We start from the raw sequence: 24,950 nt of genomic DNA on the forward strand, positions 1-24,950 counted from the left end.
TTCGGTGCCTTTGTCCGTTTGCCATCGAAGAGGGTGACGACCGCTTTGTTTCAACACCCGTTGCAGGGCTCGCACTAACTCGCTGCTGGATTTGGAAGTCAAAGGCACAACCCAGGCAAATTTGGAAAAGACGTCGATGACACAGAACAAATATTTGTAGCCACGATTGTAGCTGACCAAATGAGAGACATCGGCTAAATCGGCTTGCCATTGATGATCGATGCCTTCCACTCGGGTGCGACTTCTGGCAAACTTGCGTCGAATGGGTTTGTGCAAAGTGTAGGTAGCTTGTTCCTGTAACCATCGTTGCACTTGAGGTAAACGGAGACTTTTCAGTCGCGTTTTGGCAGCACGATACAATTTTTGAACTCCTGCGTAACCTGCAGGATGCGAGGGATCGTAGTAAATGCTGGCTAAGACTTTTTCCATTTTTTTTATTTTTTGTGTTGGTTGGTGTGTTAATAAGTCACCCACTCTTCGGTGATGCTACTTTGGGTGGGTCGAAAGGGTGGTTTGGAAACGGATTTACGTGTCCGATGGGCTACGGGAGTAGAAGTCGAAGGTAGTGGTGGTGGTGGAGGTGGTAATGGAATGGCTTTGGTCTTCTTTTCTTTTTTCACTTCTGGTTTCCCTTCTTTCTTTTTCACTTCTGTCGAAGGAGGAGAGTACATCATCTTTTTAACCCAAGCTTTCATTTCTTCTCGTTGGGGTGTGGGGGACGGGGTCAACAAGGATGCTGCAATCTTACTCGAAATGGGAGCTGCTGACGGTGTTTGAACCATTTCTCGCATCTCTTCTTCCTCAGGCCTTCGTGGGGTAGCATCTCTGGTGACCCCAGGGGATGGTAGTAGTGGTGGTGGTAATGATGATGGCGCTGGACTTTTCATCAAGGTCTTAAAATCTTTCAGAGTGGGTAAAGCTGTTTCGTCTAAAGCTTTCTGGTGAAAGAGTTGCAGTCTTTGCAAGAGTTGACCGTACTTTTGCGATTTTTCTGTTTCGGACAAATCTTGGCGATCCATCAAGGATTGCAATTCGTGTTGTAACTGGGACATCTCGCTCAGATTGGGATTGGGAGGTAAATGCGGGGTGCGTTGTTCTTGCCACCGATGGTATTCCATCCATCGTTTGTAAGGCACTAAAGCTAGTTTTCGTCCTTCCATGGGGTTGTCAGGGGTCGATTCTGAGATCTTGGGACTTTCGAAGGCCTTTTTATCTTGCTCCCACTAGTCCTCCCAACATGGTTCCCAAGACTCCTTTCAGTATGGGGCCTAACAAGAGAGGCAAAATGCCTCCACGTTGGACCAACATCTTCTTTTTTTGACGAATGGGAATTTTCTTTTGAACCATTTTCCGAAGAACGTGACGATGTTTGCCTAAGCATTGTTTCTGGTGTTTGGACAAAGGGATCGTGCCTTTCAAAACGTTCAAACAACATTCGCACACGGTATCGATGACCTCTTTGGAGGCCGTTTGAATGAGTTTTTTTCGTAGGGGTGGAGAAGCTTTGGACAGGACAGATAACATGTCCCCATGTTTGGCTAAACGTGGTGGCAGTCCTTTCCTTTTCTTTCCTTGGGGTTTTCTGGAGGGTGACATCTTTGAGTCTTTAGGAGCACCAAAAAACACTGATACCCTACTCGGTCACAAGCCTTTTTTATACTGGAACGCGTCGCCACTGATTGTCTTTACGGCGTATTAGTTTGAGGACAGGCATGACACGACGTGCATGGGTACGTAACGGACTAAATCGAGCCAGTTCTTGCTTGGACAAATCCAGTAAACTTTGTAACATGCCCGATCTTTCATGGACTTTGATTTTGGGAGAAGGTACTTTGTGAGCAGCAGCCACTGCCGCTAAATTGGAAGGTCCTGCCACTGGGGAAGTTCTTTTGGGGGTCATCAACGGAGAAGTTCTTGGTGTGATCAACGTCTCCAAGTACTCTTCAGTTCCTGGTGACATCAACGGAGAAGTGGATAAACGTGAGGCTGCCGGAGACGCAGTCACCGCTGTGGCAGGTCGTGGTTTGCGAGTGTAAGGTTGCGTCCTGGCCGAAGTGCCTCTCTTGCGACTAGTTTTCTTCTGTGGACTTTTCTTTTTCTTGGGGCTTCTTTTCTTTTTCCGGTGTGGTGTCTGGTCAGAGGAGGGTCCCGCCACTGGAGAAGTTTTTCTCCTTGGGGACCTGGTCTTTTTCTTTTTCTTCTTGGGGCTTCGTTGGACTTTTGTCTTGGGTATAACTTTGGGGGCATTAGGATCCCATCTTAAGAGTGAGCGAATGATGACCCCTCCTAGAGTACCGCTCCCTCCAGGTTTCAAAATTATTTGTTTTTTGGTTTGAGTGTCGATGCGGGGATCGGCCAGTTGGACCAAAGCGACTTTGTTTCGATCGAAAAAGCGTTGGGTTTGATGAGGAATCTGAATGATTCCTTAGAGTAATTGACGTGCCGTCACCGTGAACCATCGTAAGACTTCTTTGAGACTAGCTTCTAAGACACGAGCTCGTGTTTGTGGATCTTTTTCTCGACTGATGCCATACAAGGCACGAATCAATTTGACGGGAAGATGCGACTGAAGGGACGTCATGTTCACACAGTGTGAGACAGACGAAAAAGGGTCTGAGGTTTTTATAGATTTTTTGATGGGGAGTGAAATGAAGTCGAGGACGGAGACGTGTACAGGACAGGCCCTCCGTCTTGGCACCAGTGGTGAAACAAGTGGGTACGAAATCGCAAATCCTCGGGGGTCGTAGGTTTCAAATCGACGAGTAAATAGGCGTGTGGCGTTTGAGTGGCATCGTCGTACGCCTGAGTCAGCCAAGGTGTTCCTAACTGTTTGGCTAAGACTTGCACTTGCGATTTATCTCGAGGGCTTTTAAACAAGACTACGTAATGTGCATTGAGACTGATGGTGCGATGGGCTTTACTTTGTTGAAACAAATTTTGGGTGATGTAAACGACACTGGCATTACGGTGATGCCCTTTGCGCGTGAACCACAGTTTAATTTCTTCTTCGTCTTCTCCTAACATGTCGTCGAAAATGACCAAATGGGTTTGACGGGAGTCAGAGACGATGCCGTCGTCTTCTTTAGGAATGCCTTCCACAAACACGATGGAATCGCCTTGACTTTCTCGCAAGAGGCTGTACGTCGATTGCCACTCTTTGTAACACCACACGATTCGTTGAGGGGGTCGATCGATCAAATGATGTTTATGTTCGATCAAACGTTTGACGAATTCGGTTTTGCCTGAACCGCTAGGTCCAGCAATGAGCATGTTAAATGGATGGCGAAGATACAAAGCCTCCCAACTGGCACGATCTAAGTGTTCGTCGATGACTTTGACAGTAGAGGAAGAGGGAGCAGAGACAGCAGAGGTAGCCATGGTGTGAGAAATGTCACTTGTGACACGAAAAAACAAACAAGACAAGAGTTTATATACTTTTTCAGAACACGTTTATTGAATGTTTTTTTTCAAACATGAATACGAAAGACAAAAATACATAAAAGCCAAAGGCTTAAGTACAAGAATAAAAGGCACATGATAACTATGAACGTGGAATAAACACAAGTGTCTGTACAACATGTTTTGGGTAATGTTCTAACCAGTTCTATAGTAGGGGGTAAGGTCACACAAGTGTCCTCCCGAAAGGGTCTTTCAGGTCTGTCCACGACAGTCCTGTCCTGGGTGACGGGTTCTTCTGGCACCGTCACTAACACGGGTTGAAAAGTAACTATTTTCCTTGAACAACTCTCGTGCATACTGGGCCACTTCTTGGGTCCAAGCCTCAAAACCCCATTCTTTCCAGGCACGGACATCTGTCCAATGGGGATGTAAGTCACAAGCTACACACACATCGTCATACACGTCTTGGGTAGCTAAAAGTTGACGAATCTTTTTTTCCTGTTGAGGTCGAGAAGTATCCAGATGAAACCGCAAGGCTTTGAGCAAAAGGAGTTTTTCGTGACCATTTAAGGCCATTGAGGTGGTAAGTACTGATCGTAAAGAGTCCACAAAGAATCGGCTGGTAAACGAAATCCCAGAAAACAAGTCACTAAGACACACACCACTTGTCGTCCCAAATTGAATGGATAAAGTTCTTGTAATAATTGATGGTAATGATCCACGGTTTGAATATGGTCATTGAGTACCTTCCACGGAATCTGTTGGATTACATGCGATAAAAGTCGTGGCATGACAGCCTGTTTTTATAGTCTCTTTTTTTCGGAAACAATACACGTACATTCTAGCCAGACATCTTCGTTCTCCAGTGGGGAATTTAAATGTTGCATACTGTAACCGAAACGTCAGACTTCGTTTAGAAGTTTCCTCTTCCGCTAAGTAGATTCCACGTAAAATATGTTTGTAATCCTTTACCTTGTCTTCCTCAATGTGTTGTAGTAGGTGAATCTCGAAGTAACCAAAATAATCAACACGTGGATCATCGGGAGCCTGGAAGTATTGAACAAGGTCTGACCACTGAAACAATTTCTGACGAATCAGTTCTCTTATACCATTTAGGTACCAGTGCTTAAAAATCTGGTGACGTAACGGATGCAATTGTTCTTTACGTTTCACTTGTATTTTGACCAGCTCTCGGTAAATCCTTTCTCTCAATTCCACAGGCAAAGCACGAATGTTCTCTTGTAAAGTATCCATGAACAGATGATGGTAAGAAGTTACTTCAATGTCTCGGTCCCACTAAGGGTAAGTAATGACAATTCAGTGACCATCGAGCATGTTCTACGTAGGCCGAATCTTGCGGTTCCCAGTGGTGAAGTGACACACCGCAACTGAAGCACTTGACTTTATCTCCTTCGCCCAAGTAGAAAAATCCGGCTCTGGCTAATTCTTCAGGGGTCGGTCCTCCCAGATGCTTAGGCCATTTTCCTTTGAACGATTGAAGACGATTTTCAAAGTCGCAGTATTCCGACAAACGCACAGGGAACGAATATTCGTCTTTCACAGGTTCGTTTCGATGAGGGTTGGGTGACAAGAACAGGAGTTTGCTCAGGGCTGGATGACATCCGTAGGGGGGTAGTCGTGAAGGTGAACATTCCCCTTTAAAACGAAACCCAGTAAAATGTCCAAGAGGACGAGCTGCATCGCTTTCGCATCCCTCAGGTTTGACACGCACAGCATCACTTTCAATGATAGGGGTAGGGACACTAAAGTTCCCATGATGCTTTACGGCATCGCTCAGGTCACAAGGTACAGCATCGTACCCATCGCAAGGCTCACAATCGCATTCCACTTCCGAAGCCTCACACTTGAACTGTGCCTTTCTAAACAACTTGTTCTGTGTTTCTCTGAAAGTATTCATCTTGTTCGCTCGGTCTTGGTAGTCACAATGAACTATCGATCTTGACCATAGCCCCCCTTTTTATACTAGTCGCAATGCAGTCTCCAGCTTGTACATCTTTCCTTTTTTACGTTTTTTATGTCCTGTTCTGGAAGGCACCGTCTCTAAGGTACCGTCAACATTGTACCGTAGTGTGATGGGTGGAAAGGCCATAGAAAGGTAAGGACAGTGCGGAGACCATCGAGTATGTTCCAGAATAGCTGAATCTTTATAGATACATAGATCCATTCCTAACTTCAGTCCGCAAGCGAAACACTACCTCGTATCCCAATCCTGACTCAGGTCCCAAGTAGACAAATCCTGTTCTAGCTAAAACATGCGAAGAAGGTAATCCTTCCCTATCCGTAGGCCATTTCTGAAACGTGTCCAATCGACGGGCACAATCACAATAGTCAGGTAAGAAGACTGGAAAATGGTAGGGTTTGAACTTGGAGTTCTCATTGGGTTTCTCACTCGATTCTTGCTGTGGCGAAGTCATCCTTCTGGTGGGTGGCTATCCTCTTACAACCAATGTTTTATACCAACGTGTCCATACGGTAAGGTAAAATGATTGGGAAGTCGAACTCGCTTCTGGTACACGATTTGATAAACTTTTTCCAAGGGTCGACTGACGATGTGGTGAGTGGGTAAACGTACAATCTTGTTCGGTTGGTAAGTGGTCACTTTAAAGTTTCCATCCTCTCCCGATTGCAAGGCTTCTTTCAATACCCCAAAGTTGACCACTCGACTGGTACGATGATTCAGAGTCAGTCCTTTCACTTTGCACGTCGTGTGCACTTCTCCTTGTTTGTCACGGTATTCGTAGCCGTAATTTTTGGGACCACCACTGACGAAACTTAGAATCTTGTCGTCGGGATGCTCGTCTGTCCAGGCTCCTAAACGGTCTCCTTCGATGTCAGGGTGCTGTTGAATCGGGTGATGGATGTAAATGCAACTGTCCGTGTCAAAGTACAGGACGCGTTATTCTAACAGTTCTAAAGCTTCGTACAATTTTAAGCGAGCATGAGCTGTCACGTAAGCCGCAATGATGACATTTCCAAAAGGGTCGTCTTGTACAAAGTCCAGATCTTCTTCGTAATTGACCAAGATCAAATCCTCTCGAACGACGTCCACGTGTTTCATGTATTTGGTTTTGTCGTGAATCATCTGGAAGTAGCGGGAAGGTTGTGTCAAATATTCCGTCTTGGGTAAACACGGTCGTTGTACCATTTTACCCCACAAGCAATTTAACATCACTTTGGCAAACGATCGCCTGCCTTCGTTTTTCTCGATGTGGTCTAAAGTGATGCCTTCTTGTTCGTAGTATTTCTCTTTGAATTGTCTTTGGTCTTCGGGAGTGTGACACCAGGAAGGATAGCCGCTGGCTTCTTGCTTCAGTTTCAAAAAGGCATCCACGTAGTCAGCGAAAATGCCTTTCTGAGTAGGGTCACCCTTGTGGTATTGTTGTGTCTTAGGAAAGTGGCAAATTTCGTACACTTCTAACAGTTGGTATCCCATGTCCAGAGCTTTGAACAATTCTACGCTGACCCAGGTTCCCGTCAAGGCACGTTCTTCCTGGCTGTGCTGACAAGGTTGGTCTTGGTTGCACGTTTCGGCACAAGTACGGCACAAGGGAAACATCAGTTTGCCTTGACAATGGTGAGGTAAGACGGGATGGTATAGGTTCGTGGGAGGCAAAACTTTGCACTTGATCAAGCCTTCGTATTGTCGAATGTTTTTCAGGTCGATGTGTTCCGTCAGCAATTGCGGGTGCCCTACGGGAAAGCGACAATATTTGCACACGTAGGGATACAGCGAACACACGTCCAAGTATTTGATTTCTTCTCCTTTCTCTTCGTCGGCTTGGTACAGCAAACAGGTGGCATTGGTCCTTCCTCCGTACAAACTATCCCTCGGGTTCAGCGGGTCCATGAACTGGTAACTTTCCACGAGGCGTTTAAACTCGGGATCGGTTTTCATACGGTGATCGTACTCGTGTTCCCACATTTCCACCACTTGGTATCCTTGCTGTTCCAACTTTAGGCGCCGCTGACAAGTGTCCTGGTACAAGTCTTCCATGGTCCGTTGTAAAAACTGATTTTTAGTGTCACGGTCAGGGTAACAGACGGGACATCCGTGAAATAAGCAACCGTTAAACTCGTACACGATCTTGGGGTTTTCTAAGTCTCAGCCATCGACCGAATACGTTCCGATGGTCTTTTCACCCCCTCCGTTACGGGCATGCTGAATCCATTTGTCTTCCTTGTCGCACAAGTAATGTAACCAACGTAGGGCTTTGACCGAGTATTGACGCTTGACATAGTGGGTCGTTTGAGGACTGATGACAGCCACGGTCTTTTCAGGCATGAATCGTTGGCGGTACACTAAGGAACACGCTTTGGCAATGGTGCAAGCTTCTTTCAAAGGATCGACCCCTCCGTGTTCCATGAACAGTTCTCGAAATTTTCCACAGCAACGCCGTAAAATGTCCACGTCGGAACGACAATACTTTAACATTTCTTCCTGAAAGTCGAAAGGGTCCGAGGCGTGAGCCTGGTACCAAGCGTAGAAAGCTTCTCGTTGTTCGGTACGCATGTTGTCGGGGTCGTAATAGTGAGCCTCAGGTAAATGGGGTAGAACGGCGTGTTGATTGGCTTCCGTATTGAAAAAGTGTGGAAAGTACCCTTTAGCCATTTCTGCCATTCCAAACGTTTTAGGCATTCGACTCAAAGGCATGGCCAAATAGCTCATCGAATCTTTAAACTGTACTTGTCCCACTTGCATGAAAATGATTTTGGCTCCGTTCAAAGTCACTTTAGGACGTTCGGTGCCTTGTTCCGTATAGTATCTCAAAAGAAACTGTCCATCGTATCCGGAGAAATTGTGAGCCATCACTGTGGCATGACGATGACATTCTCCGTAACGTTCGATGTCCTCTTGGCTCCACGTCTTGTCGATGGGGTCTAAGACCCATTGGGCAAAATCGGCTAACGTGTTCGGTCCCCGAAAGATTTTTTCACGCCCTCCGGGAATCTTGCTGCAGTGAGGGCAATGACTGAAGATAGGTTCTTGAATGCACTTCTAGCACGCTCGATGAGCCACGCAAAAATTAGGAATGTGAATGCCGGTCTCTTGCATGCATTCGAAATCGAAAAAGATGAAATTGCCTTTCTTCTTGTGACCGTCCTCTTTCTCTGGTGGGGGTTGGTATTTTTGCACGTAGCATTGGTGTTCCAAGTCCACGATGTGGTGACAAATGTGACATTTTTTCTTTCCTCGACATACGTGTGCCTTGGCCTTATTGGTACGTATGACTTGTTCACACGTAGGGCACAATCTCAGGAGTTGACAAGCACATTTCTTCTGTGAACTTTGTGTTTTCAGATGTTGTTGGTAACAGGTAGGACTGACAAACGTGCGCTGACAAGTCGAACAAGGCACTGGTTCTTCGCTCAGACAGGGTGGAGAGGCCAAACATCCTGGGCATTTCCATCCACAATGCTTGTGTTGCTCTCGATTATTATAACCATAATCACATTTCTCACAATAATAACCGTATCCCAGGAATCCAGTGATACTGGTAATGGTATCGAAATGTTCATCGTGATGATAAAGGTGAATGTATTTTCCGTCCTTAAAGTCTTGGCCTCGAAACAACAGAGACCCACGCATTTCTTGAGGGTGCACTTTCAAGGTGTAGCGTGGAGCTAGGGCATCTTGCAATTTTTGCATCTCAGGAATGCCACAGGGTGTGTCTTTGGACAGGCCAGCTTGTTGCAACAGGAGTTCTGCTTCGTTTCGTTGTTTGGCTCGGTCCGATTGTTGAATAGTTTTCCAGGCTCTTTTCCATTCTACCGTGTCGTTCTTGTTGGCATAGGTTCGTCCCACCACGATGGCACGGGCTAAACACATCTGGTCTTGAGGGTTGTGAATTTGGACGAGACTCTTTTTGGTGTTGCGAAGGTCGTCCACCAATAACATCTTTTTGCGTTGTCCAGTCCCTTGAGGAGGAGAGACGTGGGACATTTTCAGTGTGGCTTTACCATCGGTGATGTCAAACTGGTCATTAGATTGTTGTACGTGTTGAATCTTGTCCATGACTTTGGAAGGGGTCAGTTCTGCGGGTCTGCTAAACTCGATCCAAACAGGGGATTTCAAACCGTCGTGATCTATGGATAGTGTCAAGCGATCGTCTTCTTTGGCTTGACATTGTCGCTTGAGTGAGGTGAGCAAAGAATCCCACATCTCGGTGATGAACCCTTCTGCTTTCTCCAAGGGTACGTCGGCCTTGAAATCTTTAAACTTTGCCGTGTAGGTGTAAGCCGTGGTTCGAAATTTTCTAGAGGAGCGCTTTTCCGTCTCTCGAATGGAATAGTACTTTTCGGGGTTGACTAAGGGTGGTGAACTTGGTTTAGAGGGTTCCAATTCTGGTTCACTCATGTCCTCTTCAAAATCACTGGCATGAATTTGTGCCAAGATTTCAGCTCTGGTACGAGGCGATAGATCACGTTGCTGCCTCTTACTTTCTTCTTCTTTCTTCTCAAATGAATAGGATCGTTTCATCTTGAGTGAAAAACGTCAAATGACTCAAGTTTAAACACCAAAGACTAATTTATAGTCATGGCAGACTAGTGTATATAAAAGGGTGTGTGTCTTGTTCTTTCACTATTCATTTCACTCTCAAGCCGAGCACAACGATGGAAGAGACTACCCAGATGGAACGTTTCGTCAGAGCTTTGCGAGTGGTCATTAGAAAATTCTCTTCAGACCAGCCGACGGACTACTCTCCTTCCTTTCGAGATAAAAGTCAAGATACTTGCTATATCTGTCAGAAGAAAGGGCATTGGTCTTCAGAGTGTCCAGACCGTCAAAAAAGAACAAAAACAGGGGCTAAAAAAAACAAAAGTCAAGATACCTGTTATTATTGTAAAGAAAAGGGACATTGGTCTCCAGATTGCCCAAAAAAGAAACAAGAGGAGTCAGAAGAAAAGAGGGATTCTTCAGAAGAAGAAAGGGATTCTTCGGAAGAAGAGAGGGATTCTTCTGAGGAAGAAAGAAGACAGGTGAAGAAAAAGAAACAGGAAGAAAAGAAGGGAAGAAAGCGAGGAGGAGGAAGAAGAGGAAAAGAGTGTGACGGTGAAGAAATTTAAAAAACAGAGAGACTAAACAAGGAGACAGAAGAAGTCAATGAACTTTTAATTAAAGTGTTATGTTATGAATTGTGAATTGGATTGTAAAAAAATGGAGAAAAGAATAAATGAATGATACAAGGTAAGTGTCTTTGAGTTTTGATTTTAAAATAAGAAGCTACACTCACGCACTCATACACAGAAACGTACTATAAGGGTAAAATGGGTGGGGTTTTTTTTGAGTTATTGGCAAATTGAAATTGTATTTCTTTTCGAGAAATGTGGGTGGCCCTGAAAAGGGCCTTTTTTCTTTATGGTGTAGGGGTGAGTTTAAGCAATCAACTTTAACTGCCTTAAGCCTTTGCCACGGCCAAGGCCTACTTCAGGGCTGCGTAATGTTGATGATGATGATTGGGTTGAAATCACTAAGGGTGGTACGGTAGGCTTAGTCACAGGGTTGACGTGTTTAGCTCGGGAAGGTCGTATTCTCTTCGGTCGTAATAAAGAAGTCTGATACATTTGTTTGAGACTTCTTAACTCCGCTAAAATGTCCAACAGTACCGTGACCGTTTGATTTTCACCCTCTTGTTTCTTTGCTGCTACTTCTTCTTGCTGTTGTTGCTGTTGTTTTTTTCTTACCTCTTCTTCTTGCTGCTGTTGCTGTAGGAGAAAAGCTTGTTCCGCTTCCTTTTGTCGTTGTATAAATTTCTCCAATTCTTCTTTCTGTCTCTGTCTAAAATTCTCCACTTGCGGTAATGAAGAAGGTAACGAAGGTTCCGGAACAAATTCTTGCGAGGAGAGAAAATCCACAAAATCCCAATTCACCTCTTCTGAAAGTAAGTCCGGGTTCCCTTGGGCAGTCTCCCCTGCTGGTGCACCCCAATGGATCGTTTTCTGAGTTTCCGTCATGTTGAATCACTGTCGCATAGATTGACTGCACACAAGCGCTAACGAATCTATATAGACCACGTGACGTCACAGACTGCTCTCTTCGGATTGGATGCGAGCTGACTGAATTTTGTAACGCGTGTTCGGATTGGTGAAAGAACTCAATCCGTTTCAATCCTTCCTCTACCTATAAATATGCGCAGTTAACTGCATTGATTCTGTTCTCGTCGCTTCAAGATGTGGACTACAGTTGAGTCATCCACCCTTGTGTCTTCCATGATGTTCAGGAGGGACATGCTCATGTATGTCCGATCCAAGTGGACCGTTGTCCACAGGACAAACACCAGCCTGTGGATACGTAGGATCTACGTCGAAAGACAAGGTTGCCTGAAAAGAGTGCTGATGTACGGACCAACAGTAAGACGCAGCCTAAGGACAAGAAGAAGACCAATGCGGTGCCCTTTATGTTAAGGGCATATTAACATAAACCCAAAGGCCCTTTTCAGGGCCAGCCATATTTCTCGAAAAGAGATAGCCTTTCCATTGCCTACCCCTTTTTTAAAAAAATTTAAATTTAAATTTAAATTTAAATTTAAAAAAATTTAAAAAAAAAAAATCCCATGTTCAATTTCCCTTGACGCTATAAAGTCCCACCCTGTTTAAATTCCTTTGACGCTAAACCGTCCCACGATTTTTCTCCATGTTAAATTTCCCTTGACGCTAATCTGTCCCACGATTTTTCTCCATGTTAAATTTCCCTTGACGCTAATCTGTCCCAGGGGTCTCTGTAATGCTAATTCCCATTGACGCTAATGCGTCCCCCCTTACTACTTATACAACTATCCCTTAACACATGGAACTATTTTAACTACGCTACCTTAGGTCAGTCAATCTATGGTTTCTAGGCACATTTTGCCAGTACAACTGCATCATATTTGCCACCATGGCGACATAACCGGCATATGCCGAGTCCCTTGTTATTTGTTCCTTTGTGTAATTTGTCGGTTTCCTACCGTAAATACTGCCACTGCAGTCACACCACCAATGTACACCAATAGATTTTAATAAGGACTATGGTATTCCAGAGACACTCATTCGGTTTTGACATGAATTCATTATTAGTGAACCATGGCATCATGGAAACTCACTAACACTTTACTCCGTGACGTTTGCTTCTAGTAATTGGCTAATTATTTCGGGCAAAATAATATTTCTATTGCACTGAATTCCAGTAATCAGGCAAGTAATCACAAAAATGTAAGAATTCGTTAAAACGGAACGCTATAACCAAATGCGCCTACTCCAAATTTATTACAGTATGAAAGTGGGGCTTTTGCCCTTTTTGTCATCTTTGGGGCCATTCCACCTGTCCTCATAATTTCTCCATAAAATAAAATCAGACAGGGGTTTATGTGACCAAACAAGTATATTGTTTCCAATAGGGCGCCCTGCAGGTATTATGAACTTCTGAGAGAGGGGGGGTGAGGATGTAAGGTGAAGTTGTTTACATTTGCAACATGCACAATAGAGAGAATCTGGTATGCTTTTATGTTACTTTCATGTACTGTGGCTGAAATTTCTTTGGATATTATATTTGTGGAAATTATACATGATCTAAGCTCACAGCTACTAAACTGACTGCTTCATTGTGTAAAACTAGTCTTAAGTATACTTTCGTTAGCTTCAGCCAATGTGGGCATGTGAGAAAGCTTGCCAGTAGCTTCTCGTGGGTCGGTGGTTCTTTCCGGGGTTTTCCGGGTTCTTCCTCCACCATTAATACTGGCCGCCATGTATAGCCCATCGTGCTGAAAAATGGCGTTAAACCCCACAACAACAACAACAACAACTTTCGTTAGCAGTTCTTAAAATAGGGAAACAAACTTTGCCGGACTAGATAATACCAACTTCTGAAATTGCAATGTATGAATTACAAAATATACAAAATTTTAAAAGATTTGGCAGCTCTTTTTTTTTAAATACAATTTATCTTTGAAGTCCAGGAAGTGAAAATGACCAAGTCAAGCAAACAGTTTTGTTTTTAAAGGTGCACATCTGAAATAAGGCCAAGATGTATATTCTATAGTCCATATTACACATATCAAGCATACACCAAACTAAAGGAAATTAAAAGTTCTTTTAACAATACCTAAAAATACACAAGGTCTTTTTCTAAATAGCCAGTACAATTGGTGAGGAAAACAGGGAAAATTCTTTTTCCACTAATACATGACCAGGACTTCTGAGAAACAAGAGCATTTGGAATAGCTCTGTCTTTATGATGTTTCTTGTTTTTAAGTTTGTAGCAATCATATTTTCTTGCAATAAGTACACACAGGAAGAGATAAGGATTTTTTTATCAGTCTTATCAGAAGTTTGACTCTTATGCCAGATTGAAATTTGTAACTACTACTATGAGACTGAATAACTTTCTTACCAAAAGCCTGCTGAGATGAAATCTTATTGACAAATGAAACTTTGTTAGCCAAGGAATATTCATCATCTGTACAAACAGTGTTTTCAAAGTGTCTACATTGTGTTCATCAAGGTAAGTCTTGACGTCACTATGGACACAGTTCTTGAACTCTTCAACTAACATGATTTGTCTAAGCTTGTCAAAATCTTTCTTCAATCATTTTAGATGCACATCACCTGTCAAATTGTAATGCCTGTTTGACATAGGTCTGGTCAGTTGTTTTTGTACAATTCTTAAGCCTATGTCGATATGCATCAGGTACCAACTCAAACCCTTCAATATGTAATAGCATAATCAGCACACGGTTGTACTGACAGTGAAATATAAACTTCATGAGCTTTGCCAATAAGTACACTGTGCAGTAACAAAGTCCAGAGCTCTCAGGGCCATATTTGCAGCTATTATTTCAAAATTAGAAAAGAAATGATCTACTTCATTTTCCTGCAAAAAGGTTTCTAACTTGATTTTCTGATCACATCAAAATATAGATTTTTATGAGAGTTCTTTCTCCTTGCCATTTCTACTTCTTTTATTTTCATTTGCATTTCCAGTGATCTTTCTTCCTCTTGTATTTTCTTCTTTTTGCATTTGCATATTCTTTGTATTTGCCATTATTTTAATTCTTTTTTTTCTTCTCTTTCTTATTTTTCTTTTGGATCTCCACCTATCCTGGGTTGGATTGGAAACAAAACTCTCCACCCTATATGACATTGTGAAAGCCTGTTACCAAAACAAAATGAATTAAAATTTTTGAAATAAATTTCAATATTTCTGAAGTCTGTATTGTGGATGAGCCCCCAATTTATGTTATGACCCTACAGTCATAAACTAAGTAACAGAAAGAAGCAAAATCAACAAGTTTTGTAAAACTTAACAAATAATTTAATTAGCAAGGTTATAAATGAAATGCAAGAGAGAACTTACAGTGTTATGAAATGAATCCAAATAATCCTTAAAAGTTCTATTAAAGTCCAAAAGAATCAAATGCTCTGAATGAGTTTCAAATCCTCAAATGATCAGGTCTGCCAACAGTCCTGATATATCAAAATGGCATCGTCCAGAACTCCTCTGAATTATTCACAATAGTCCCAGAATAATAATTTAGTCTAATGAGCACTTTGTAGCTCCAATGAATAATCTAAACAAATGTTTTCTCTCAAAAGATATCCCTATGATAATAATGGTAGGGGACACCTATAACAGGAAGCTGTTGAATCAATAACTGGACATGACAAATCCAGCCCATGCAATTTTTACCAGACTTCACACAGAACAGTTTAAGATAAATCATTGTGTAAACAAGCATATACACTATAACTATGATACACAAAACAAATGCATGGTATATACACAAATCTTTTATAATGTAACAACTAAAGATATTTTATCCTCAACATTGAAAACCTGATAAACAGAATCCTTTTGAACACCTACCTATACCACTGAAAGTGATTGATATATAAGCAATACATAAGAACCCCTACCTGTACCACTGGAAGTGATTGATATATACAGCAATACATAAGAACCCCTACCTGTACCACTGAAAGTGATTGATATATACAGCGATACATAAGAACTCCTACCTGTACCACTGGAAGTGATTGATATATACAGCAATACATAAGAACTCCTATCTGTCCCACTGAAAGTGATTGATATATAAGCAATACATAAGAACCCCTACCTGTACCACTGAAAGTGATTGATATATACAGCAATACATAAGAACCCCTACCTGTATCACTGAAAGTGATTGATATATACAGCAATACATAAGAACCCCTACCTGTATCACTGAAAGTGATTGATAATAAAACACAGCAATACATAAGAACCCCTACCTGTACCACTGAAAGTGATTGATGTATACAGCAATATATAAGATTTTAATCAATCAGATTTTTTTCCATAATTACAAAGTGTTTCAAAAATCTTAGTCACATAAAAATAATTAATAATAACTTTCAGTGAATTGTGTATGCACTTAATGTCAACGCTTTATATATGAATGAAACTTTACTTTGGTTTTGTTGCCATGTACAGCATTAACAAAAGGTGGTTTAATTTCATCTTAGGATGATTCCAAATATCGTGTTCAGTTCACCAATGCTGCATGAGCAAAGTGCTAGCAGAGAAAGAAACCTGACTACTTCAGGTTCTCTGGCAGTAGATTTTCAATTATAAACAGGGTACCTAATGAGTAAACTGTCATTGTTTTATCACAAGTTTTGTCAGAAACAATGTGAGCATGCATACCGTATAAACTTGCCTGTATTTCGAGTCCAGCTGCTAGCCTCACAGACTCAAATCTGTTGTTACCTAATGTACCAGCAGATCTGGGTCTGTGAAGTTTGTTAGGTATAATCTGTAGAACAAACAACATAGACCCTGACTGGCAGAAGCATTATGCTATGGTAGATCAGGATGTCTTTTATTTGCAGCTTGACTTGATTCATAAAAGAGTACACATGGTAATATCTACCGCTCGGGAGGCCTAGTGGTTACAGCATCTGCCTCGGATGCAGGAGGTCGTGGGTTCGATCCCCGGCCGAGTCATACCAAAGACTTATAAAAATGGTACTAACAGCTGCCTCGCTTGGTTCTCAGCATTAAGAGGTCAGTGTGAGGATGGGTCAGTCTGGTGTCAGGATAATGGGACTGGATGGGACATCATGCTACATGTCTGCAGCATGATGCACCAGTGCTAGACATCACTATAAACTGCTACACTGCAAACATCACAGCAATATGACTGAAAAATTATTAAAGCTACATTAAAAATACAAATCTCACACAAACACACACCCTCTTGAACATAGCAATGTGAACTACACAACCTATTGGCATTCCTGATAACTCATTTCATTTGCAGCACAAATCCTGAGAAGAGAAACAAAAACAAAGTAACATTTGAAAGATTTTATTTACAATTTCTTATCATCTACAATTTAAAAAAGTCAAAATTAGTACTTAAAACATAATTAAAAATGAAATTGAAATAAATTACCATCCAGGTAAATACTGCTAATTTATCCTTAAAAAGAAAAAGTAATCCTTGGACAAAAACTATATAAAATATGATAAAAATATGTTTCTCTTGTAAAATAAATGTACAAATAATAACAACAAAAAGATCCACCACTGAATGTTAGTAATGGCAGCTCCTTATAAAACTTAGAACCACAGTAACTGAATTGACTTCTGTTGTGGTGGGAAGTCAATTCCCCCATCAGATTAGTTAGTAAGGATTTTAATTCGAACTCACTGATTAGAATTTTAAAAAAAATTAAACTCAGTTATTTTTGTTGGTATGTATCTACATGTAAATTCACAATTATTAATTATATGATTTTCCACAAATTTTTCTGTTGATTTGGATCAATCTTGATAAGTATGAATAAATGTTGTCATCATAACATCATTCAAAGATGATTCTCCTGAAAGCTGGCAGTTTATGACATTGTGAAAAAAAATTAAAAGAGACTGAAAGATGTGTTCTAGTTGAACAGTTATGACAAAGCTTATAGGGAAATTCAGCAGCAACAAAGCATGGAATACAATCACAATGTGAAGTACAGTGACATGGATTTTGGGACACATACTTTTAAAATATAGCTCTGGCTGCTATGGAGGCAAGCAGCACCTGGACTAATGCTAACATCACGCTTCTTGGACAGGTATGACTCTTGTCAAGTGTAGCTCTGGCTACTATTGTGACATGAAACACCTGGACTAATGCTAAGATCAAGTTTCTTAGACTAGTATGATTCTTGTCAAGATTGCTCTGGCTGCTATTGTGACATGCAACACATGGACTAATACTAAGATCAAATTTCTTAGACAGGTATGACTCTTGTCAAGTGAAGCTCTGGCTGCTATTGTGACATACAACACATGGACTAATGCTAACATCAAGCTTCTTGGACAGGTATGACTCTTGTCAAGTGTAGCTCTGGCTGCTATTGTGACATGAAACACATGGACTAATGCTAACATCAAGCTTCTTGGACAGGTATGACTCTTGTCAAGTGAAGCTCTGGCTGCTATTGTGACATGAAACACATGGACTAATGTTAACACCAATCCTCTTAGACTGGTATGACTTTTGTAAAGTATAGCACTTGCTGCAGTGTAACAACATGTACCACCTGGACTGCTGTTCATACCATGCTGAGGCTTAATCAAAACCTCCTATATGCAAATAACTTATAAGAACATGTGACTCATTTGGCACAAGTGCCATATACACTGATACATTTTTTGTATACAATACTTCAACAAGAAATTATGCTGTGCCTGTAACAATTCTGCATACTGTAGCATAAAACTGCAGAGAAACAGAGTTCACTGTTTACAGATTCAATACTTCTTTTACACAAGAGTAACATGAATAGCACCTTGTACACCCACCCCATGTTTAACAGTCTTGTATATAGGCACTTGTAGGGCATTGATGACTAAGAACATGACTGATATATGTGTTTCAATGTGCTGGACCTTTGGTCATGGTATACTGACTTGAATGAAACTTACTGTGCAGAAACTATTATTAATCAGATGTAACATGACCATGACTCTATATATATATATATATATATATATATATATATATATATATATATATATATATATATATATATGAGTTTAAAATAAACAGCCAATGAATGATTTGGCAGCCAATGATAAAACTACCAACTTAAAACTGACAGATGGGACACATGTTCTTACAAATTAAAATGTCACCTTTCAAGTTTGCTTCTGTGTGGCAGTATTATCTGTTCTGTCATGACAAAGAAATAAACTCCATCATATTGTTGAAGACTTATGACTCTGAGCAAAAGGTTATAAAATGTTACAGGCATTTTGCATGTAGAAAAAAAAGGTTATTATGCAGTATCATTCAACATAAAAACTATCACAAGTGAAAAATAAAAATATAAATTACTGACATTTCTTTGATACTGAAATCCATTTCTAAAGACTCTGACAAGGTGATGTTAGAGATGTACTTTTTCCTTTCTAGTGAAGACCCTTGACACTAACTAGTTCAATCAAACATCACTGATGACCCTTTAACAATTTGAATGTGATACTAATTAGTTCAGTCAAATCGCAATGATGACCCTTGAAAAATTCTAACTTGATACTAACTACAGTATTCTCTTCCCCTTCTGTCTGTTTGTATCCCATACTAATTCCATGAATGGAACATATCAAGGATATAAAAAATGCACATAATGTTTTAATTTACAATTGTGTAATTTCTAACCTAACTGTTACCAAGGGGTCCACAACACTGTCATCATGTTAGTAATTGACAAATTTATCATTTCTAACCTAACTGTTACCAAGAGGTCCCCAACACTGTCATAACGTTAGTAATTGACAAATTTATAATTTTTAACTTAACTGTCACCATGGGGTCCCCAACATTGTCATCATGTTTGAATTTCAAAACCAAACAAGATTTTCTTTACTAACATGGCCACCATATTTACATGGGTGAGTACATATTTTCAGACAACAGGAGTCATCTTGTTCATTGTCTTCTATAAATGCTAAATAATTCTATACATTTTTATAATGTTGGGGTTAAAATCTTTTTTTAAGTTATGTACATAAGTGTTACACTGCTTGTACTTTTTATTTAGTTTCATATTATAGAGAAATGAAGCTAGACATTACAGGTAATGGATACAGATGAGACAGTTTTTAATTTGTATGTATCACTGAAAATGGACTTTCCTAGGAACCTTAAAAGGACAGCAAGCTGGCACATTATTTATCCTGAAAACTTCCATTTGGTTGCCTGTGACAATCAGATTTAAATTTATTAAATGACAAATGAAATGTCTAAGTTTTAGGTATTTTTTTATTTTTCTGATGCATTTTGTTTTAAATATCAATAGTGGGGTACAAACTAATGGGAGGGTAAGCAAATAATATAGTTCAGTCAAATATCAATGATGATCCTTTAACATTTCTAACTTGAAACTGACAAGATCAAATATCAACGATGACCCTTTAACATTTCTAACTTGATACTGACAAGATCAGTCAAATATCAACGATGATCCTTTAATATTTCTAACTTGATCCTAATAAGATCAGTCAAATATCAACAATGACCCATTAACATTTCTAACTTGATCCTGACAAGATCAAATATCAACGATGATCCTTTAACATTCTAACATGATATTGACAAGATCAGTCAAATATCAACAATGACCCATTAACATTTCTAACTTGATCCTGACAAGATCAGTCAAATATCAACAATGACCCATTAACATTTCTAACTTGATCCTGACAAGATCAGTCAAATATCAACAATGACCCATTAACATTTCTAACTTGATCCTGACAAGATCAGTCAAATATCAACAATGACCCATTAACATTTCTAACTTGATCCTGACAAGATCAGTCAAATATCAAAGATGATCCTTTAACATTCTAACTTGATACTGACTATTTCAGTCAAATATCAATTTAGCACAACTTGATTAAGGTTTACATATTCTGACCATAAGATTTCCAGATTGAAAAATATATCATGACAAAGAATATTCTAATCTTGTTTTCAACCCAGTCCTTTTGTAGCAACCATTATTTTTAAACAAAGTTCATTCTTTAGTTAATTTTTTATTTAATATGAACAAAATTAGTAGATCTTGTGCTTGTAAAACACATATTTTTCACTAAGTTAAAAAATTAAAAACATGTCGAAAAATTAAAACACAGGTAAATAGCATGAACTTACATAAAAAATTCCATTCATATACAAAAAGTTGGTTTTGATTATTCATGCAACTGATTATGTCACAAAAAAACCCATGTCCAAGTCCAAAAAGTTAATGATAAAGTATATAAAATTCCATGTCCACTGAGCTTAGTAGATTATGTGCTATCATCTTAAAACATATCTGGGATAGATGACATATGGATCAGCAGCAAGAAAACAATACGTCCCCTTCCATATCACACAGGGCAATACTGAAATACAAAATCAGCAGCAAGAAAACAATATGCCCCCTTCCATATCACACAGGGCAATACTGAAATACAAAATCAACAGTATTGATTCAAGTTTAACATAATCTTTCCTTCAACACAAACACAGAAACATGTACAAAACATCACAGTGCACACAAGTAGGTCTCTCAGCTCCACAGAAGAGGGATTGGGGAGTTTGGGGTGGACATGGAGTGAGATTACACGTTTAAATAAAACTTTAAGTTCATTATTTTTTGTCCCCATCCGAGGGTATATACTCCAAACCAATTTTTTTTCTTTAAAGATCATTATTTATGTCCTTATGGGGTATTCTCAAATTCTAAAGAGCATTAATTATGTCCATATAGAGTAATCTCAACTTTTAAAGATCACTGGTTACATTGCTAAGGAGCACCCATAAGTCTTAAAGATCATTAATTATGTCTGTATGGATTGATCTCAAGTTTAAAAGATCATTAATTATGTCTGTATGGATTGATCTCAAGTTTAAAAGATCATTAATTATGTCTGTATGGATTGATCTCAAGTTTAAAAGATCATTAATTATGTCTGTATGGATTGATCTCAAGTTTAAAAGATCATTAATTATGTCTGTATGGTTTGATCTCAAGTTTGAAAGATCATTAATTATGTCCCAATGGAGCACTCTCAAGTGCATGGAAATATATCAAACACCTAAATAAATATTTATCTCTCATCTCAGTTGATTTAGAAACATAAATATAAGTGGCACATACATTCATAAAAAGTTTTGAGGTGATTTGAATTTTAAAGAGTTGTATGCAACAAGAACTAGATACTGCAGATAAAAAAGACAATCCATTCCATTTCAAATGTACACATGAAAATTAAATACAATTTCATTTTTACCACATTTTCAAATGTACACATGAAAATCATGTACAATTTCATTCTGATCACATTTTTCTGATATATTCACAACAATTATATAAGGCATATACTGAAAATTCATATTTTCTTGAATCAGAGTTATTTTGTAAATAATAATTTCTTGCTGATACTTCAGTTCACGGATTGGAGAAAGGGACTATTTTCTTACACCCATCCCATCGCCACCCTTTGGGAATTTACAGTCTCTTAACAAAGGTGGAAGAGACCAAAATCTAAAACATTTTTCTACAAAACAAAAATATCTCAACACTTCATTTATAAAGATAATGTAGCAAAGTAAGATAATTTTGTATGAGATTTGTAGTAAAATAAGGTACAGACATGTGGTTGATGGAAAGGTATCACACTTATCAGAAAGCTTCTTTGTTCCTTGTCCATATTTTGACTAATGAACAATTAAAAAACATATGCATGCAGTATCTAATATAATAAAATCTATCATGTGCAACATCTAAAAAAAGCATAAAAACATTATCATTCAATATAAAGGAAAATATAACTCTTGATATGTGTCATAACAGTAACATAAACAGGAGTCCTAAAATCACTGACATGACTGACATCAGTCTAAAAGCTAAATCCAAGAACACTTGTAGGAATCCAGACCAGTAGGATGCTTTATGTAGAAATTTCTTCCAATTCTATTGATTGCATATGAAATAAAAACAAACGTTTCAAGGTTTCTATATTTTTTGTATCTTCATCTGTATTTGAAGGTACACCAGCATCATTTGTCTCATACTTAAAAGACTTATATGCCAGGATGTTTTATGTCGAATTTGATTGCATTATGTTTATCAGTGTTCTGAGATAGCATTGTTTAAAAATTTCTTGTTCAATTTAGTAACAGCAGCAATATTTGATGGCAGATTGGTGTCCATGCTACAAATTTTAAAGTCCTCAAGCCACGCTACTTTCAGTCAAATTCTACTGTTGTTTTTTTTAAAAGAAATATTTAAAGGTTTTTCTACTTTTGGTATGACATTTACAACCTGACAGTGGATCTGCATCCATTCACTATGCACAGCCATGAAAGCCATTAATGCTAGGATCCTCTCGGGTCCAAAATTGGTCCAGTCATTGTTTTTAAATTTAAAGGTAGTTCAATACTGAGCATTGGTAGTAACATTTGATGGCTGAATAACATCACCGATAAATATCAATCACTTGTTGAAATAACTTAATAGTTGGCCATTTCACAAAACAGGCTTATGTAGTATTGTAAGAAAACATATGTAAACTTTCTCCCAAACTTTACATCATGCTGAATGTACCCTTTTTTATTTTATACCAATAAAAATTCTTTCAAAATATGAAGACATAGTTAATATGCATTGTTTCTTGTTCATAATTTAAGTTATCTAGAAATATGGTCTCCCAAGTTGTAACAGGGTTAGCCAATCATATGCAAGATTACCTCATTTATATGCATGAATCTCACACATTACCGATCCAAGATCTTGATGATAAAAATAATATTTAATGTTTGACCAGAGTTAGATTTAAAATATGGCTTCTAGTGTGGTAACAATATCAGCCAAAAAGGATGCAAGATCACCTCATCATGTCATTTATAAAAATCTAAAAGCCCTTCAGGTCAGTATGCTTTCCATAAAATTTGGTTCGATTCAGTAGAGCAGTTTACAAGAAGTTGTTCAAGTTTGTTCTGTTTTTAGTAATGTTGGCAAATCAGCATTTTTATTTGAATAAATATAAAAAACATTCATACCAAAATGCCTTCCCTCAACGTCTGACCAAATTCTGTCAAGTGGTGTTTTAAATCAGTTTGTTTATAATTTGTTTTAGTAATGGTTACTATATTAGATGACTTGATTGGCATCAATTGAACAAAAATGAAAGGGTTGATGCTCCCTTAAAAATCATGTGCAAATTGGAGAAGTGATTATTTTGAGAAGTTGTAAGTAACAATTGTGAAGGGAAATGGATAACTAATGATGGATGGGACATGATGGATGAAGGATCATACCTCAAGAGCACTCGGCCTTACAGCCATTTGAGCTTAAAACTTGAGTAAAGGATCCTAAACAGAAATGTTTGTTGTTGTGGGGTTTAATGCCATTTTTCAGCACACAATAGGCTATACATGGCGGCCAGTATTAATGGTGGAGGAAGAACCCAGGAAAACCCCGGAAAGAATCACTGACCCACAAGAAGCTACTGGCAAGCTTTCTCACATACCCACATTGGCTGAATCCGAGACTCAAACCCACGCAGACAGAGGTCAGATGGCAGTGATCCGTAATGGAGAACGCTTTAGACCACTCAGCCACCCTCAGAAATATTTGAGAGTCAACAATAATTACTGGCCCAATATTTTATACCAACTTTCAAAGACAGTGATAATGTCATCTAAAATGTCTTACACATGACTGGCACCCTTGACATTTGAGGCACTTGTAACAGAATTCTTGTAACAGGACTAGTACCCTTGACATTCCAGGCACTTATGACAGAATGGTTGTAACAAGACTAGTACCCTTGATATTCCAGGCACTTGTGAAAGAATGGTTGTAACATGATTAATACCCTGACATTCCAGGCACTTTTGAAAGAATGGTTGTAACAGGACTAGTACCCTTGATATTCCAGGCACTTGTAACATAATGGTTGTTACAGGACTAGTACTGTTGACATTCCAGGCACTTGTGACATAATGATTGTAACATGATTAGTACCCTCGACATTCCAGGCACTTGTGAAAGAATGGTTGTAGCATGACTAGTACCCTTGATATTCCGGGTACTTGTGACAGAATAACATGACCATTACCCCTGACATTAAAAAAAAATGTAATAAAGGTCTGCAAGGACAAAGGTGAAAATTGTGTAAAATCATTTTCACTGAGGCATGAATAAAGAAGCATTTTTGTGATTACAGGTGATTGAGGCAAGTCAGTAATTTGCAAGATGTGCATGAAAGATGGGTGTCAATGCCCTAATCACTGTAAAAAGTAGCTCTATACAAACTTGGACGGAAAACATCACAAATATGTGGATATCACAAAATTCCCAAAGGAAAAAAATCTTAATCAGAAATGAACTGCCATAGCACTAGTTAAACTCTTCTTTGTCGATTCCTCAGCGAGTACTTCTGTATACACAGATGGACAGAACCATCTCAACAATCTGAAATAGATTGAAGTACCATGTATGGCAAGCAAATAATAATA

General features: G+C 39.3%; 1 protein-coding gene across 1 annotated transcript in view; it reads right to left on the reverse strand.

Annotated features, from left to right (window-relative positions):
* Window positions 1-16,732: 16,732 nt before the first annotated feature.
* Window positions 16,733-24,950, reverse strand: part of LOC149807055 (CD151 antigen-like) — a 44,279-nt gene continuing 36,061 nt past the window's right edge. The window contains exon 9 of the mRNA XM_089961303.1: window positions 16,733-24,906. Within this exon, the coding sequence (XP_089817429.1) occupies window positions 24,859-24,906 (48 nt within the window). The 3' untranslated portion in view covers window positions 16,733-24,858. The remainder of the gene's footprint in view (window positions 24,907-24,950) is intronic.

The sequence above is a fragment of the Sinohyriopsis cumingii genome, chromosome 1 (assembly GCF_028554795.1).
Source record: "Sinohyriopsis cumingii isolate HCF-2022 chromosome 1, ASM2855479v2, whole genome shotgun sequence".
In the NCBI taxonomy this organism is placed as follows: Eukaryota; Metazoa; Mollusca; class Bivalvia; order Unionida; family Unionidae; genus Sinohyriopsis; species Sinohyriopsis cumingii.